Raw genomic sequence first — 15,048 nt, 5'->3', positions numbered from 1 at the left:
CCAGATTGCTGACTTGTTCGCCAAAACTATGAATAAAATGACATACTGACTTGGTTTTCAAATAGTCATTGTTATAATTACCAATACTAACTTTATGGGGGGTGGGAGAGGATGTTAGTGGAGAAATCATTATAGGCAAATAATATGATAAAAAGACATTATTATAGGACTACTTCATTTACACGCAGATGGAGAATATCCTTATTATAGGCATACAATATAAGTAGTGGAAAAATCATTGTAGACACATATTATAGGTTTTAACACAAACATTTTAGAAATAAAGTATGACATAAATTATGACTCAATCTTAGGGGTGTGATTCTATGAATTATGAGACTAAAGGAAATGTAGGAGAATACTTTAGCGAGAAGGTGTTTCTTAGAATATTAAAGAGTTGATATTATATTTCTCTTAATAATTAGTTATACATCAAATCTTTTGATAGTTTTCTTTAACTATTAATATATCTGTATTATTATCCATATCTTATGTTGTGGTAACAAATATATTTAATCAAATATATAAAAAAATCATGTTATACATATATGTTACAAATTAGCTTGAGACATCCTCGTCATCCACATACAATCATCCTATAAGATAATGTACCAGGGTCTTCAATGCAACTTTTACATTAATTACCTACCTTGGGATTGAGAATTCCTGTAATCTTTGGCTTAACATTTGTTAATACTGATTTTATAGGACCTTCCTTACCACTATATGTTAGGTCAATATTACAGAGTTCAACATTTTCACATGGGATGCCACTACTGCAACAAAGTTCAAGAGCAACGGGAGTTGCAGAAGTTCCCTTTATATTTTTGAAACCGACATTGCTGATTTTAACTTTTGATGGAGCCTAACAAGATAAGGAAAAAGAGAATAAAACAGTGATCACTTATAAGAACCAATTTATGATAACATAACTAGAAGACTTACTCTTGCTAAAAATTACCTTTTCGTTGCATTGATTCCACGGACAATACAATTGGTCTATTAGGATAGGGTTGCTGACGTTTTTCATTGTGATGTCCTCAAAATATATTTCTGAGGCAGTAGCAGCATACTTTGCTGGCCAGGATTTAATTCTCACACCATTATTTGTATTTGAGAGGGTACTTTTTTTAACATAAATTCCATTCACGGGTTCTTCATTTTCATACTTTCCTAAGCTTCCTATACTGATGCCATGACCTGGCCCACATGCTACACCTGTGATTCTTACTTCTTCAGATCCATCCCCAATGGAGATACAATCATCACCAGTGCCAATTCTTGTATTGATAATATTTATCCCTTGAGAGCGCCCAATATGAATTCCATCTGTGTTGGCACTGTCTTCTGGAGCTGATATTATAACTTGTTCAAAAGTTAAGTTTTTACATCCCAAAACATTAATGTGAAAATGTTTACTGTCGAGGGAGGTTATACATTGGACTTTGCTATTGGTAACGAAATCAAACCTTATATTCTGATAAATTTTTATAGTAATAGGAATACGAAAAGGAAACAAAAAGTTTGTCAGTACTAATTTCACAATTATCTACTAATAAGGAAATGAAAATGCTTACCACAGGCAGCATCTTGCAGTTTGCATCTCTTTGACAATTATTCATCCCCCATGCCGTTTTTCCTTGTCCGTCAAAAGTTCCACCACCATTTAGAGTGAGACAATCAACATATTTAAATCTAACCCAAGAATCCCCAGAGTGAGCGCGGGGGTTTGTTGGGGCCTTTACGGTTCCTTCAATTTGCAATGTCATTGAACCTTTACAAGGACCTACTAGATCTACTTCAAGTAAAGAATATGTACCCTTTGGTATAATAACTTTGGCTGCACCTGGTGTTGAACAAGCATCAGCCCAAGCTTTCCTCAGTGGCTAAGAAAAAATAAAAAAACGCATACAAAAGTTAGTTTTAAAATATTTATAAATGAAATGAATAAGGATATATACGTGCTCATACTTGAGAAATATCTGATTTTTCATCACACTTGGCACCATATTTTGTCACATCAAAGTCGTGTGCTACAATAGGAGATGCAAACAATAGCATTAAATGAATTACTAGGACATTTATTAAGTGATTCATTGTTTTCTTTTCCTATGATGCTTCTCCTATTGCCTTTAGCTAATGTTGTTGGGAATTTTATACAATAATTTTTTTGCTTTTTGATTCTTTATAGCTTCTGCATTCAACTAATTTTATCAAAAAGTTACAAACCTGCGATATTTTCGAGCAAATTCATCCTATTAGTAGCTTTCTGCAGTTGGTAATTTGAAGTTACCACATGTTTTAAGCCAAAAATGTGCAATTACATTAAGTTATAACCACTAGAAATCTTTTGTTTTTCTAAATTCAGATTCCATCTTAGGTGACGCAACAAGATTTTATCATTATTACTTTTTTTTTTAATTCATCCAAATGCCCCAATGGACCGGAACCCTCTCCTTAATTCATTAAATTAGTAAAAACTCTTATGGTCAAAACAACTGGAACTTAAGATCTCTCACTCCCCTAAAACAAGTCAGACAACACCTAATTGGAAGTAAATTATTAGCATATTAGCATACACATTAGGATTTATTCACTTAAAGGTAAACATTGAGATAGAGACACGAGAAAAAAATAAATTTCAATTTGGCTTTATAATTATTCTGAATAACTCAAATTAAATTAATATGGCTTAAAAATTAATGAAGTGGAGGGAAGTTACAACACCTTCAAACATCCACAAACTTTGAAATTTCTCTTATAATGGATTTTTAATATATTTATTGAAATAATTAAAGTGGATCTTGATTTATACACAGCAAAAAGAGTTTTGCTATGCTTCAACACTCCTCCTTGATTCTTTGCTTGTTACCATTCTTTATAAATAAAAAATTTCACAATTAATATTGTCGAAGTGGGAGAATGTTAGAAATTTTAATGAGGGCTACTATTAATTGTGGACTTTTTTAGTTTGCAAAAATGAACCGAATAAATACAGTTTAAGAATGTGTGTGAAGCCCAATTTTGTGTTTATGTGATCAAATGTGTCATGGATTTATGCACCTCTAGTGGGCTAGTACAATAAGGCAATTAGAAATGTAGGCCTAGTCCTATAAGGACTTATGATGGGAAGGTCAATAGGATTCTATATAAACTGCTAGGTCCCCTCTCCTTTCTTAACCTTAATATTGACTAGTCCCATTGAAAGCCGCCTTGTGAACAAGAAAACGGAGAGGAAGATCTAGTCCCTCTTTTATAAATTATAATTTCCTGTTTGAGTGTGCGATTGCAGTTAATCGCTGATAAGCAATCGTGAACTTTACTTTAAATTACAAATTAGGTACGCAAATTGCTCCACATAATAATTAATAGTTGGTGTTCTAAATTCATGTACTAGATTCATTAATTTTCTTACATTGTTTTCTAATTTTAATGGTATTCTAAAAGAAAATAAAGAAATGTGTAGCTACGGACAATCATATGTGTTTTAAGTAAGTATAACCAGTCTAATAAGAAAAGAATTATAGTGTCTTATGTTGTGAAATAATTAAAGTACTTTTTGTATTAATATACATAGATAAGTGTGATATGTTCACTATCTTGAAAGTATGAATACAGAAAGATTTGAAAAGCTTGATGTGGTATAAATACAAGAAAAATGTGTTTTCTTGTATTTTCTCAAAGTAAGATCAGTATGGCCTATTCAAGTAAATGATTTTGCAAATAGTTTTTAATTTGTTCTAAAGAGTAGAATTTCAATCCTAAAAGATGATATCGATGTGCAATTAGTATTTAATAATTAAATAAATTTAAGAAAAGTAATTTTGTGGAATACGTTTGCTTGTAATCAAAACGGTTTTCTACCAAGTGATCCGAAATGATTGAAATTATTTAAATGTAAATATAAGTAATTAAATGATATTGGGATTTGGAATGTCATTTTTTATAATGCTAATGTTACGTGTAGATGTAATATTTCAATTTTTATTATATGTGATTGATATATTCATTTGGATAATTTGGTTTCTTCCTAACATTTTATTTATTTTAGGAATTAAATCATTAATTGGAAGTAGTTGTTAATATTTCTAGTAATAATTTAACGAGATAAGAGGAAATAAATAAATTGGTTGATTTGAAAATGTTTTCTAAGTGTTCAAGTAAGTATATATATGCATGTCTGCAAAAGATACTTTTAGTAACCTAAAGTTTTGTGATTAATATGTTTAAGAATACTAAAATAAAGAAAAATTAAGTTTTAATGCATTTCAAATGGAGGTCAATAAGTAGGAAATTCATTTGTTTCTTATTGGCTTTAAAAAGAGAAACTTGAAGATTTAAGATGGTTCTAAAGTGTAATTGATGTAGAAACAATTTTAATTGAATTTAAAGGAAACATCCTATTTATACCTAATAAAAGATAAGCATCATGAGAATGATTTTAAAGATATCAATATTTAATCAAGTTCAAGTTAAGTTAAAGGAGATTTTTCTTGATCCTTAAGACATAATAGAAATAGGACTATTATTTGTGGCAAATTCTTTTATTATATTCCCTTCAAGTATGTTTTCGCCCTTGAGATCCCAAAACCTCGGAGGATCTGAAAACATCCTTTTATTTTATTATTATTGTTTTGGAAAATGGTGATAAAAATCTTTTTGGATATACGATGCCGATAAATCGGTCTTATAAAATATTTTGAGTCGCCACCCATTTTTTTCGGCAATGGGACCATTTCCAATTTTATTTTATAAAAGTGACTCCATTTTAAACCCAATTTTATTCAAGGCCAAATTATTTAGAAGACTGGTCAAGCGAACCAATGCGGTTCTGGGTAAGGGAATTGGGTACGTCGGCCTGTTGGAAGTCGACGCCCGGAAAACCGGCCTCTTTTAACCTACAATTTCTAATTTATTTTAATTTAGAAAAGCCAATTTATTTATTTATTTAAACCCAACCCGAGTAAATCGAACCGAGTTCCTATGTGGAAAATTAATTAATCGTCCCAATCAAATCTAATTATCACATAGTAATTATTCAAATTAAAGCAATTAAATCAAAGCAATCAAACCAAATAAATAAATAGACCCGCTCTTGCCTTATGGTTAAAGGCGGGCAACAAACCGAACCAAAAATACATTCTACCCGATTTAAATCCAACCCATAAACCCAAAATCATGCATATTTATTATTTAACACTAGAAATGCAAATTGTTAATAAACATGCAAATCAATCTTAAATATAAATAAATCAACAAACTTAATTTTATTTTTCATTTAAACATAAATTGCAAAATTCATATAAATAAACACATAAAATTACATTTTAGTATTCTAAGTTTAATTAAACTGTGATCTGTTCATAATTGGGTATTTTCAAATTTATTGAAGAAATTAGATTTTATTTTCGTATAAAATTTATTATTATTATTATTATTATTATTATTATTTTTTTGGAAAAAATCGATGAACAGTCGCGTCACGCAGCTATTCCTGGATGAACAGTTGCGTGACGCAACTATTCTTCATGAGTGATGAACAGTGAACAGTGAATAGTGCATAGTGAATAGTGCACTGTTGCGTGACGCAACTGTTCTTAGATGAACAGTGAATAGTGAACAATGAATAGTGCACAATGAATAGTGCACAGTTGCGTGACGCAACTGTTCTTGGATGACGCAGCTGTTCATCCAGGAACAGTTGCGTGATGCACTGTCCTAGCCCAGAATTCATTTTTAAATGTTTTATTTACATCATTTCTTACTTAAATATGATTTAAAGACATAAAAAATGGCCAAATATGAACAGAATATAATTTCAAGAAACTTAAATTACTAAAACCACAAAAATATTACTAAAATCACAAAATATATAAAAAATATAAAGAATGTTAAGGAAATTACCTAATCTTCAGATTGATGCTTGCAAATGGATCAAATCTCTTAACAAATGATAGTTAAGATTTCCAGAAGCTTTGTTTCCAAGGTTTTAATTGTGGTTTCTTTATAGTGTGTTTTTTAGGGTTTCAAAATCTTGTTCCTCTTCTTTTTGTTCTTTTTGTTGTTCTCTCCTTCTGTCAAAATTGTGAGAAAGAGATGTATTTATAGGTTAGGTCAGGACACAGCTGTGTCACGCTACTGTAGCTGCGTCACGCTACTCATTTGTTGAACAGTGATGAACAGTGATGAATAGTGATGAACAGTGATGAATAGAGATGAACAGTTGCGTGACGCAACTATTCTTGGATGAACAGTTGCGTGACGCAGCTGTTCTTGCGTGACGCAGCTATGACTCAGCCAACTATTCAACATCATTTTTAATTTAAATCCTTGGATTAAAAGACTTCTAGATGGCATTAACCCATTCATTTCACATCCTCGTATCATCATTGGATCAGGCGGGGGCACAAAAGACACGCGTCAACAGTTTGTCCCCCCACTTTATCATTAATTGTATAAACGATTAATGTTAAAGTGGTCCATTGAAGCGCCTTCAATCTGGTAATCATCCTCGAAGCTTGGTTTGGTCGGTTCGAAAGATGTTGGATTGACTTGATCATCTGGCCACCTACTCAGCTCGGTTTGATCGGCTTTCATCAGCTCCAGTCAGATCTGTGAATAACTCCAAAGCTCGGTTTGATTGGCTTTGAAGACACCTCCGAGGCTTAGTTTGATCGGCCTGAAGAATTTGAATGGATTCATCTGGTCACCTCCTCAGCTCAGTTTGATCGGCTTTGTCGGCTTCCGTTGAATATGTGAATAACTCCAAAGCTCGGTTTGATCGGCTTTGAAGACACCTCCGAGGCTCAGTTTGATTGGCCTGAAGGATTTGAATGCCCTGGCCAACTTCGCAATACACCATCATTGACCGAGAAGAGAACCCAAACAGCTTCGTAATACACCATTACTATTCGGTCACTGAAATTGTCCTGATCAGCTTCGCAATACACCATCACTAATCAGGATTTGAGTCAACTTCGAAATACACCATCATTGACTCGATTAAGGATTCCAAAGCTCAGTTTGATCGGCTTTGTTGTCCACCTCCTCAGCTCAATTTGATCGGCTTCAGAGGATTTGACATAGAAATTGTCTTGATCAGCTTCGCAACACATCATCACTAATCAAGAATAGGTCCAAGCAGCTTCGCAATACACCATCACGGCTTGGTGGGATTGGAGATTGTCCTGATCGGCTTCGCAATACACCATCACTAATCAGGATTTGAGTCAACTTCGAAATACACCATCATTGACTTGAGAAAAATGATCTGAACAGCTTCGAAATACACCATCACTATTCGGTAGAACCTCATTGAAATTGGCCTGATCAGCTTCGCAAAACACCATCACTAATCAGTAAGAGAATTGACTCGATCAGCTTCGCAATACACCATCACTAATCGAGAAAAATGATCCAAACAGCTTCGAAATACACCATCACTGTTCAGTGGAACCTCATTGAAATTGGCCTGATCAGCTTTGCAATACACCATCACTAATCAGTAAGGGAATTGACTCGATCAGCTTCGCAATACATCATCACTAATCGAGAGAAATGATCCAAACAGCTTCGTAATACACCATCACTGCTTGGGGATTGTCCTGATCAACTTCGCAATACATCATCATTAACCAGGAAGAGGATTGACTCGATCCGCTTCGCAATACATCATCACGAATCGAGAAAAGGATCCAAACAGCTTCGTAAACACAATCACTGCTTGGGGATTGTCCTGATCAACTTCGTAATACATCATCATTAACCAGGAAGAGGATTGACTCGATCCGCTTCGCAATACATCATCACGAATCAAGAAAAGGATCCAAACAGCTTCGTAAACACAATCACTGCTTGGTGGGACCTATCGACTTCGAAAAATCATCACCGGTTGACCTGAAAAATTGTTCAACAGAAAAAGAGCAATATCTGTGTACAAACAAACCTTGCCTTTTTGTTAGAAGAATGTTGGGACGTCATATGCCCCCATGCATTAATTATAAATTTCAAAAGTTTGCATCAGGGCAAAAGATTATACTTTTGCCCCCAGTCCGGAATTCCTACTTAGGACCAAAAGTATCATCTTCTTAGGCAGACCTTTAATGTTTATTGTCAAAATTTGGTTTGAAAGGTTTGCAAAAATTTAGTAAAAATTTTAGGCCAGAAGAATTTTAAGCCTGAATTTTCAGGTATACCCTTCCTGATGCAGTGTTTGAGAGAAAACTTCCCTGAGGGTAATTTGGGCAATTTGATGCTCCTCCCCCCTGTGCGGTGAGTAGACAAAATCGCTGAAGTGTACGAACTGCATATCGACTGTCAAATTGCTTGAACGGGTCACTATGGGCTTTAAACGGACCATTTGGGTCTTGTGGGCTTAACGAGTGTGATGGGCCCTTCCTTTGGGCTTGAGGGTTGTTGATGGGCCCCTCCTTCTTTTGGACTTAGAGAGGTGGGCTTGGGCCCAGCGCTTACTTATAAGTAAGTTTCTTCTAACCATTTCATTTAGCAATTACACCAAATGTTCTTTTCTGTGCTTGCAGGTACCTGCTCAGAGGTATCAGGAGGTGTGCCAACGGTTCGGCTTCAGCCCGGTCTTACATCGCTCGACTCTACGCTGACCGTGATGAGAGGGTATGTATCTCATATGCGTTACTTTCTGCTTTTACAGGATTTGGAGATTGGGAGGTTGCGGAGGCACCAGTCTCACCAATCCAGCGCCGTTACCCGATTCCAGCTGGAGGTGGATCGACTTTGGACAGGGTTAGAGGTGGAGGGGATTCCGCTAGACTTCTCCAGAGAGGATGATGATGGTTCCTCATCCGATGACTATTTCCACCCCCTCAGGCAGCTGCTGGTTCGAGCCGGAGGCGTCGCTAGCCAGGCTCCTATTTTTTGACCATTTTTGAAACATTTTTGTAGTTTGTAGGATTATATGTACAGTTTTATTAATTTTTTTACATTATTTTACATTTTTATAGTATATTTGCTTTTATTACAGTATCGTTTATACGTGTATTTCTTACAACTTGTGAGATTTTATTCCTGCAAAAACAAAATATAAACACAAAAACACAAAATAGTAGGGTACCACTTATTCACAAGAGTGGTCTACCTCGTTAGTGATCAACCAACCAATTTATTGTAAATACGGAAATGAAATAAAAGACTAAATAATGAACTTAAAGTGAAACACGACAAAAATCAATTAGAAACAGAAGTGGATCGTAATACTTACCTGACAGGGCGGTCCACTTGGTGAATGCGGACGTAATGGCTCAACCATCCTTTCTCGGTTAACGCGATCATAAAGGCTCAACTTCCTTATTGTACAAACCGTCCTTCTTATTAACGCAGGCATAAATGTCTGCCAACTGGAGTGACCTACGCATAAATGCTCTTCCAACCACTATTGACGGTAAATATCAGGTCTGATAATGATGGTGCTTTGTTCATGAAACCCTTTACACTTCTATAAATGAAGGCTTCCTTTTACGGCCTCTTCACACCCAGCATTCAAAACAAATCCATTCCTTAGATAATCCTTTTCCATGGCTTTCAGGAACCAAGTTTTATCCTTCGTCCAATCCATCCCTGACGACTTATGGCAGATTCCCCTTATGGACCAACTCGCCTGGTTGAAATATTTCAAAGACTTAAAACCCAACCATGGCTTCTTGTCTTGGCTCGTTACGCACTTCAATCCTAACACCATGGTTTTCCGATTTGAAGACGCTGAAATAACTCTGACCTATGAGGAAATGAGCGCTGTGATGGACCATCATCCTGCACAAAATGAAACTTCAGCCCTGCCCCCAGGACCCAGATATGATCTAGCCGAAATTGCAGGCCCTATGCCCGATTTACCTTCCTGACGGCATAAACACGGATCAAGGTCTTCCTTTAGAGCCTTTTCTGAGTAAGGTTCTGGCCATGGATCTAGATCCCTCTTGGATTCAAGCTTGTTGCTTCTTGCTGTTAAATGTGTATGCCATAAAGAACCGTCAACCCGGAGTTGGAGACTTCCGTCTTCTGACAGTTGTTCGTGACATGCAACTGTATCATCGTACCGTATTCATGATGATCATGGGAGAAATGATGTGCTGGGCCAGGGATATTGCCCTTCACATCACCAACTTCAATGTTCATCATCGTGGTTGTCCAATGTTGCTCCAAGCCTGGGCTCTAGACAAGTTAAGCCTACTTCTTCCGGTCTCAGCTCGTTTAATTCCAACCTACGGTCCTGCCAACTTTCGGTCTCGGACTCGAGGACATTTTGACTTGTCCTTGGTGGAGGATCAGGCTGGTCACTATTGGAAGCATGAATCTCAATTATGTGTTGTACGCTAGTCTAGACCGTTCCATGGCCTATTTTCCCGACAGGATCAGCCGTCAATATGGTATGATACAGCGCATTCCCAGAATCCATAACTTTGAAAGTGGTCTAATGACACTGCATCTGCTGACCAATTTAGCTAACCGCTGGCGAAGCTGAAACACCAGGTACCTAGGTGAAGGAGTGATGCAGGACACTGTGACACCCGAATATGTGAACTGGTTTTTTACCCCATGATGATGTTAAGTTCTGCAAGGATCGGTGTCTGATGGTAGCCCTTACTGAAATAAATGTTGTTATTGCTTTCTCTGTCTTCTTTTGAGCTCGAGCTTTGAGCTCCTATTTAATGTATCTGCTTTCTTTGAATCAATGAATTTGTTGATTCTGCCTTTATTAATTCCTGCACACATGGATAACACTAGACAACAAAACTTTTCTTTCGAAATTATTTGTCGTGTTAGTTATTCGGGCCTCCTGCCCTTGGGTTAATAAAGAAATGCTCATAAAAATGAATTATTTGATATAAATACAGAAGCTTATGCTTGGGGAGAACAAGAATGGTATGACTATTTATTACCTGCACAGATCAAACAAAAACAACATATGCAACTCCTTTATGTATGCATGAACCTACATGAGTACTAAGGCTTTATCCATGGTTTTATTGATCTTTCCAAAGAAATCGCCGAGAAAATGGCACTTGACCTTCTGATCGCTGTCTAAGAGAATCCAATACCCAGGCAAGACCAACAGCTACACATCTTCAAAACAAATGAGCAAATGCTGACCACATAGGCAGAGAGGAATGTCTTGTAATCGACAATCATGCCCCAGAAACAAAAGGGAAGAAGAATTTGAGAATCAAGCTCTTTATTGCTCTTACTTCTTTCAACATTATACAGAAGTGAAGAGAAATTATTTCAATACAATGGTTATTCATTCTAACTACTCATTTACCTATTCTCCTTCTAATCAGGTTGATGACATTGAGCAACCAGTTGCAAGCATGTCACAAATGCATGGCATAGATTTCGCATTTAAACTAAGCACCATGCGTTAATCTCAAAACTCTTTATTTTTATTATTATCATTTTTTTTATTATTATTTTTTTTATTATGCTCTAACTTTTGCCTAGGCCGCCCTTTCGGGTTTTCAACCTAGCGAGCTCATTTCTTGCCTAAGCCGCCCTTTCGGGTTTTCAACTTAGCCCTTTCTTTTCTTTTTCTTTTTCTTTTTCATTTTCTTTTTTTTAATCGAAATCATCATTTCAGACATTCAATCTCTTCATTTGATCCTGACTGACAATCCGATTGATAGGCTTCCTGATAAGTATAAATTTTATAGTGTTTTTAATATAGTATTTGTTAGAATTTTAGTAAGTTTTTATTACTTTAATTTGGTTTTAATCACTCTTAGCATAATTATGATCAAAAGCTTCCTTGGTCTTTAATCCGCTTGATCTAAGAGAAAATTGTAGGATTTCAGTGCAGAAAAGAACTCTAGAATGCAAGGCACTCAGCTCTAGCACGCCCAGCCCATGCTAAGTGACACGCCCAAGTCGCGTTATGAAGCAAGTCTCAACTGCGAAAAAAATGGCCAAGTCGCGAGCGCGACTTTCAAAGACGCGAGCGCGACAATCAGAAAAGAGAGTCAGAAGATTTGCAAGAAAGCTCGCGAGCGCACCTTCCATATGCACGGACGCGAGCTGAAGTCGCGAGCGCGATATTGGTATGCGCGGGCGCGAGACAGCACCTTTGAGAGGCAGAACGTTTCCCAGCAGAAGTCGCGAGCGCGACTTGCAAATGCGCGAGCGCAAGAAGCGCAACTCAAGAGGCAGAGAAGAGCACGCCCCGCCTGTGCTTTGTAGCACGCCCTGTGCCTCACTATCCAGACTTCCAGGCTAAAGCACGCCCAGACCGTGCCAGATAGCACGCCCGTGCTATCATCAGGCGGAACCAGCGTGAATTCAATCGCAAATCAAACTCTTCTCACATAGACCGACTTCAGGGAGTTTCCTAAACATACTAATCAAGACCTGGACCTATTCTAGGAGGAAAAAGAGTCCTAATCAAGAAGAAATCAAGAACCTAAACAGTCATGATCTCCTATAAAGGATTTTGCACTAAATAAGGATTCTATTTCCTAAAAGGAGTCAGACTGGCCTTCAGGACCTCTATATAAAGAAAGGAACTTCTCATAGCAAGGAGCTCGTTCTGGATCTTGTTTACATTCGACATCTCTCTCGTTTTGCTTTGTACACTTTACTTCTTCTCAAAGATTTCAAGCTTCAAATAATTGTGCTAAGATCAAGGAAGCCTTCAACATAGTTGTGATACAGTTTTTATTCTAAACTCTTCATCTTGTTTCTTTCTTTATTATTGTCTTTAATTATGATGAATGATTCAAGTGTGATTGAGTTTAATTTAATTACTATGTCTAGCTAAACTTTTATACTAGGGATTTGATGTAATTTAATTCGATTCCAGCTTATAATATTAGATTTATTTTTCTTTGTTCTTGTTATAATTTATTATTGTGCTTAAGGCTTCCAGGCAGAATAATTCCCCTGGATTGATTTATTTCAATAATTACATTCGGGAGAAGGGTTATTGATATGAACAAGGTAATAAATTACTTGAGAATAATAACTTGATGTGGAAACTATATGGTTTGACTCAAGGGGGGTTTTCATAAGTTAATACAGTATTAAGTTGTGGATTCATAAAACAACCATAAAACCTAATGATCTGATTCATGTTTAATTTCTCTATTAAGGTAGGTGATTAATTTGGATTAGAATCGCTAACAATAAATCGGGAGAGCTTGTTAGTGACTTTAGGGTTGTTTTCTCCTATTTGAACAATTAAACTTGATTAATGAACTAATAAGAATAAGCTGGATAGAATTAAATGAAATCAAATTCCCTAGTAGCTTAATCTCCTGATTTCTTTTCACAATAATTTTGTTTGATCTCTTTTACTTTGAATTTTATTTACTTTATAGCAAATTCCCTTTATCATCGTTTAAATAATAATAGGTTAACACAATTTTGGTAATTGATAACCAATCCCTGTGGATACGATACTTTCTTACTCTATACTACTTGTTGCGATTTCGTACACTTGCGAAAAACGCATGTCAAGTTTTTGGCGCCGTTGCCGGGGATTGGCGTATCAATATCAATACGAATTACCCTGTTATTAATTTAGACACTCTTTCATTTTAATTTTATTTTCTTTTAAGTACTATTCCAGGTTGTTTTATGCAAAGGAAATCAAGGAGGACTGAACCTCTAATCTTTGATCCGGAAATTGAACGAACTCTTCGAAGGCTCAACGCTGCAAGAAAAACACAAGAAGTAAAAATCGAACAACAGGCAGACATGGCTGACGATATCGAAAACGAGAACATAGTTGGACCACCACTTCAACATCCGGTCCGTACCTTAAGGGATTATACAACACCTAATCTGAATGGGACAACCTCAAGTATTACAAGACCTAGGGTAGAAGCTAATAACTTTGAGATTAAACCTGCAATTATCCAAATGCTCTCTACCTCAATTCAATATGGAGGGCTGCCTAGTGAAGATCCTAATGCTCACATCACCAATTTTTTGGAAATTTGTGACACATTCAAACAAAACGGTGTTTCTGAAGATGCAATCAAGCTGAGACTTTTCCCTTTTACTCTTAGGGATAAAGCAAGATCCTGGTTACAATCATGTCCAGCTGGAAGTTTTACCACATGGGATGAATTAGCTCAAAAATTTCTAGCTAAATTCTTTCCATCCTCAAAAACCACCAAGTTGCGTAATGAGATAATGACATTTGCTCATCATGATCAAGAGAGCTTGTATGAAGCTTGGGAAAGATTCAAGGACTTGCTAAGAAGGTGCCCACATCACAGTTTGCCCAAGTGGTTACAGGTACAAACTTTCTATAATGCTCTATCTCCTAATATAAAAATCACTCTAGATGCAGCTGCTGGTGGATCCTTTGAAAAGAAAGGTATTGATGAAGCATATGAGTTGATAGAGGAGATGGCAAGCAACAGCCACTACCAAAACAATACCGAAAGAAGAAGAACTGCAGGAGTCTATGAAATAGACGCCATTACAACACTTAATGCCAAGGTAGATAACATGGTAAGGAAATTGGACATGTTAACTACTAATCCTGTAAATTCTGTTATGCAAATTTGTGATAGGTGCAATGGACAACATGGAATTGGGGAATGCATCATGGACTCTTTAAATCCACAAACTTTAGAGCAAGTGAACTATGTGATGAATCAAGGAAGAAAGAATTACCCATATTCAAATTCATATGACAACAGGTTGAGGAATCATCCTAATCTATCCTATGGTAATCCTAACAATGCCTTGAATGCACCACCAGGTTTCCTCCCTCCAGAAAAGAAATCTCATGATGATCTCCTCACTGCCCTCTCCAAATCACACATGGAATTCATGAACGAAACCAGGGAGAACCATAAAATCCAGCAAGCTGCAATCAGGAATTTGGAGATTCAGCTAGGGCAGTTCGCAAACATGATGGCTTCTCGACCTCAAGGTACGTTACCTAGCAATACTGAAAAGAATCCAAAAGAACAAGTGCAGGCTATCACCTTGAGGAGTGGCAAACAATTAGATGAACCACTGAGGAAAGAAAAGGAGGAAAAAGAACAACCAAAGGTGCCTATCATTGACTTA

At 36.4% G+C, this 15,048-nt stretch overlaps 1 protein-coding gene and 1 non-coding gene across 2 annotated transcripts; both read right to left on the bottom strand.

The window, feature by feature from the left end:
* Nucleotides 1–489: 489 nt before the first annotated feature.
* Nucleotides 490–2,154, bottom strand: LOC149491597 (exopolygalacturonase-like). Its single transcript, XM_089717196.1, has 4 exons — nucleotides 1,972–2,154; nucleotides 1,578–1,886; nucleotides 962–1,477; nucleotides 490–865 (listed from the first exon to the last, which is right to left on the bottom strand). Exons 1-4 carry the CDS (start codon nucleotides 2,095–2,097, stop codon nucleotides 638–640), a joined length of 1,179 nt encoding a protein of 392 aa, XP_089573322.1. The 5' UTR covers nucleotides 2,098–2,154; the 3' UTR covers nucleotides 490–637.
* An 11,985-nt stretch (nucleotides 2,155–14,139) lies between these two features.
* Nucleotides 14,140–14,245, bottom strand: LOC149491596 (small nucleolar RNA R71). The gene has a single exon (XR_016319356.1). It is a non-coding gene; the product is annotated as a small nucleolar RNA R71 (small nucleolar RNA).
* Nucleotides 14,246–15,048: the final 803 nt, after the last annotated feature.

The sequence above is a fragment of the Jatropha curcas genome, unplaced genomic scaffold (assembly GCF_041381405.1).
Source record: "Jatropha curcas cultivar XTBG-Jc1 unplaced genomic scaffold, XTBG_Jcur_1.0 HiC_scaffold_1141_pilon, whole genome shotgun sequence".
In the NCBI taxonomy this organism is placed as follows: Eukaryota; Viridiplantae; Streptophyta; class Magnoliopsida; order Malpighiales; family Euphorbiaceae; genus Jatropha; species Jatropha curcas.
This window is presented reverse-complemented; position numbering and strand designations above follow the sequence as displayed.